Source organism: Merops nubicus, unplaced genomic scaffold (assembly GCF_000691845.1).
Source record: "Merops nubicus isolate BGI_N331 unplaced genomic scaffold, ASM69184v1 scaffold38583, whole genome shotgun sequence".
Classification (NCBI taxonomy): Eukaryota; Metazoa; Chordata; class Aves; order Coraciiformes; family Meropidae; genus Merops; species Merops nubicus.
In genome coordinates this window covers 5496-8912 of record NW_008598923.1, presented here as the reverse complement: position 1 = coordinate 8912, position 3417 = coordinate 5496, and the positions used below count along the sequence as shown (strand labels likewise).

The 3417-nt window shown below is 62.1% G+C and overlaps 1 protein-coding gene across 1 annotated transcript in view; it reads right to left on the bottom strand.

The window, feature by feature from the left end:
- LOC103769972 (guanine nucleotide-binding protein G(i) subunit alpha-2-like) overlaps window positions 1–3417 on the bottom strand; it is a gene marked incomplete at its 3' end in the record, with an annotated part of 5513 nt that overhangs the window by 993 nt on the left and 1103 nt on the right. Inside the window, 1 exon segment of the mRNA XM_008937217.1 lies at window positions 1109–1277. Coding sequence (XP_008935465.1) covers window positions 1109–1277 — 169 coding nt within the window.

Here is a 3417-nt window from a genome sequence, read left to right as displayed (position 1 = left end):
GGGAGGCAGCTCCCAGCCCCACCACCCTCACCCTGCTCCCTGCCTCAGTTTCCCCAGCTGCCCAGAGATGGAGCTGTGTCGGGAAAAGGCATCAGGGCGGGCAGAGCACGACACTTCTGCCCCGTTGCTCTGGATCTGCCCCAGGAGCTGCTGGCCCTGCCTGGAACAGGGTGGTGCCTGGGCTCATTTCCCAGCCAGCGCAAAGCACTACCGTGAGCCAGGCAGGATCAGGCCTTTCCCAGGGGGTGCCAGCGCCGTGCTCCCTGGAGCTAGTACCCAGCGGATGCCCTCAGAGACCCACTCTGGAATGGGCACTGCGGGGTTCTGCTGGAGGCCTCGGATGAGGGGAGCTGTTGATGCCCAGCCAAGCTCAGCAGGCACAAGGGTATTGCAGGCACATCCGGGACTCAGGGCACGATCCTGGGACACCGTGCCAAAGACACCCTGCCTCCGTGGAGAAGAGGCCGGCAGCAGCCCCACATCTACCACAAGCCGCCTGGCCCCAGCAAGGCTTCCTCACTGCCATGCCCCCTCCCTGGACCATCCTCTCTGCCCAGCTTCCACCTCCAAAGCATGGTCCTGGAGATCTGTGACCACATGGCTCCATCCCACCCACGTGGCACAGTGGTCCCTGCAAGACCCCCACACTCCAAGAGGACCCCCGCAGATCTTTCTGCCAGCAGCTCCCTTGCCAAGTGACTAAATCCCCCAGGATGCGTGCAACGGTGGCTTTTTGCCTCAGAAACCAGAGCCCTGACTATTTCCTGTGGGTTTTCATGCAAAAGTAACCCCAGGGTGCCAATGGGCATCTGTGCCGGTGCCTGACCTCGAGACCCTGGCTCCCGCCCAGTGCCCTTGCCGCGGCAGAAGCAGCGTCAGGGCACCCAGAGGCCTCCTTCCCCTTCCCCTCCTCGCCAAAGGCTGGGTCCGCCCCCAGGCCAAGCCCTTCGAGGCGTTTTTGAGGCCGCTCCAGCTATTTTGGTGGTTTCCGCCCTCCCCGAGGCAGCAGCTCCTGCCATGAGCAAACCGGGGCGGGGGGGCACTCAGTGCATTCACAGCATGGAACCAGGATCTGGCCCAGGAGAGGGAGGAAGGGTTTTTGTTGGTTTTTTTTTTTTTTTTTTTGTCTTGGAAAGGGTCAGACATACTTGAAGTGCAGGTCCTTGAAGGTGAAGTGGGTCTCTACAATGCCAGTGGTCTTCACCCTGGTGCGCAGCACATCCTGCTGGGTGGGGATGTAGTCGGCACGGGCTATCCTCTCCAAGTCATTTAGGTAGCTGGGGAGGGAGCAGAAAGACACTGAGGAAGCTGGACCATAGGGCACAACCTACACCACCCTGGGTGCCCTGCCCACACCCCAGCATCACCCGTTTAGGGTGGGCTGCGCAGAGCCGGGCAGTGCAGCAGAGCCCATCCAGACGCTGAGGTCATCCCTCGGCACTGCAGACACAGGCAGGATGGCCAGGTGCTGGAGCAGGAAGGGGTCAGACACAAGGGAACGGGGCTCGGCGGGCCAGGCAGGGGATGAAGCCAGGGCCTGGGGGGTCCCCCCGGTTCCCCTGGCCGTTTGCACGGGGAGGGGGGGAAATGGTGAGAGGAAAGTATTCACTGCTATGGCAACTGCCCGCAGCCCGGCGGAAACAATCGATGGCGCCGTGCCATTTATAGTCAAAAAACACAAAAGGCTGGCGTCCTGGGAGGAAGCAGGAGGTGAGTGGCTGGAGACATGGGGAGCAGCGTGGCAGGGGTGCCGCTGCACACCCCCAGCCCCCCACGGTGGCATCGCTTGCCTGGAACTGCCAGAGCCCAGCAGTGGTGCCTCGGCCCTCCAGCTGCTGCCGGGACCAGCGGAGGGATGCCGGGGGTATCAGGGCAGGTTTCAATTTCTCCAGCTCACGTTGCTTTAATTGGGTTATTATAAACAGGCTCCTTTAAGCAAATTAGACTTGCGCTAATTAAGGCCTTTACAGCCCCGTAATCTGGTGAAAGCCAGATTACAGTTCCCAAGGCCGCAGGGGTCCCGACTCCGACAGCAGCAGCTGCTCACCAGCTCCCAGGAAACCCTCTGGCGTGCCCGGCAAGGCCGGAGCCATGGGTGCCCCAGGACCCTGCCATGGGTGCAAGGGTGGGGGGGGCCGGCACACTGCTGTGGAGCAGCTTGAAAACAGCCGGAAACACACGCGGCCTCCGGCTGACAAAAAACAGGAAACGCCGTGGCGGGGACGCGCACAGCACCAGCAGACACTCGGACCTCGCTCCCAGCCCTGGAGGGCTGGGGAGCACCCACCCTGGCATCCCAAACTCCTGGCACCCCAAGAGGCTGCGGAGGAGGGTGCACGAGGCCCCTCAGCCCCAGGGTGCCCTGTGCCGGTGGCACCACAGGGACAGATGAGGCATCCGCTGCTGACAGCGCCTCTGCAGGGCTGGAGACAGGCTGGAGCCAGGGCTCCAGAGGCTTCCAATTAATGCTGGTCCAAGCCCCGCAGCGTGCCAAATGCTCCACAAATGCCCTCGGGGTGATGCTCCGTCTGCAGACCCTTCGCAGTGTATTGGGTCGAACCCTGCGTGCAAGCTGCCAGGCACTCGCCGGGTCTCCCGTGCCTCGGTCTGGCACCTGTGGCACAGCGCGGCGCTGCCGGGGAAACGCCGGCGCTGGCTGGGGAGGGATGGGGCCGAGCAGGAGCAGGGGCCAGGAGGAAGCGAAACCTGTGGGCACCAGAGGAAAGCACACGCAGGAGCTTCTCCAGGGTTGGCAGTTGCCAGGAGCTTGCCTGCAATCTTCCTCTCCAGTGACCTCCGTGCAGAACAGGGACCCACCAGTGCCAAGCAGGAGGGGATGGGATGTCTGTGCTGGCACAGGAGGGACCAAGCAGTCCCCAGGATGGCAGCGACTCCCCAGGGTGCTCAGTCCCTGGTGAGGCCAGACTTGGTTGAGGTTTCCTGGCACACCATGGGCTCCCCCAGCCCCACTTTACCAGGAGGGGTCTGGGCAGAGATTGCAGGAGGGCACTGTGCGAGCTGAGCGCCCTTGGCTGCACCGCCCTCTCCAGCAATCATACTTTAGGCAGATTAACTTATTTATTAAATCTCTTCAGGGATAAACCCAACCAGATGCAGGCAATTTATCTACCTAAACACCAGTTTGCTGGCTAATGTGCTGGTGTAATGTTAAGTCCTTTCATATAAATGCATTTAAAAAGAAAAAGCCTCCTGGGCATCCTACTCCACCTGCTCAGACATACGGGTCCCCAGCGCTTTCTGTGGACCCTTTGCTCACCTCCATGGTCCATGAGGGGCCCCGGGGAGAGGCAGGGCCCCTGGCTGTGCCGACACAGGGGGAGGCCAGGGGAGAGCGTCCCCAGGGAAGGGCAGTGGGCACAGAGCAGTGGCAGGAGGATGCCCCAGTGCCCCCCTCCC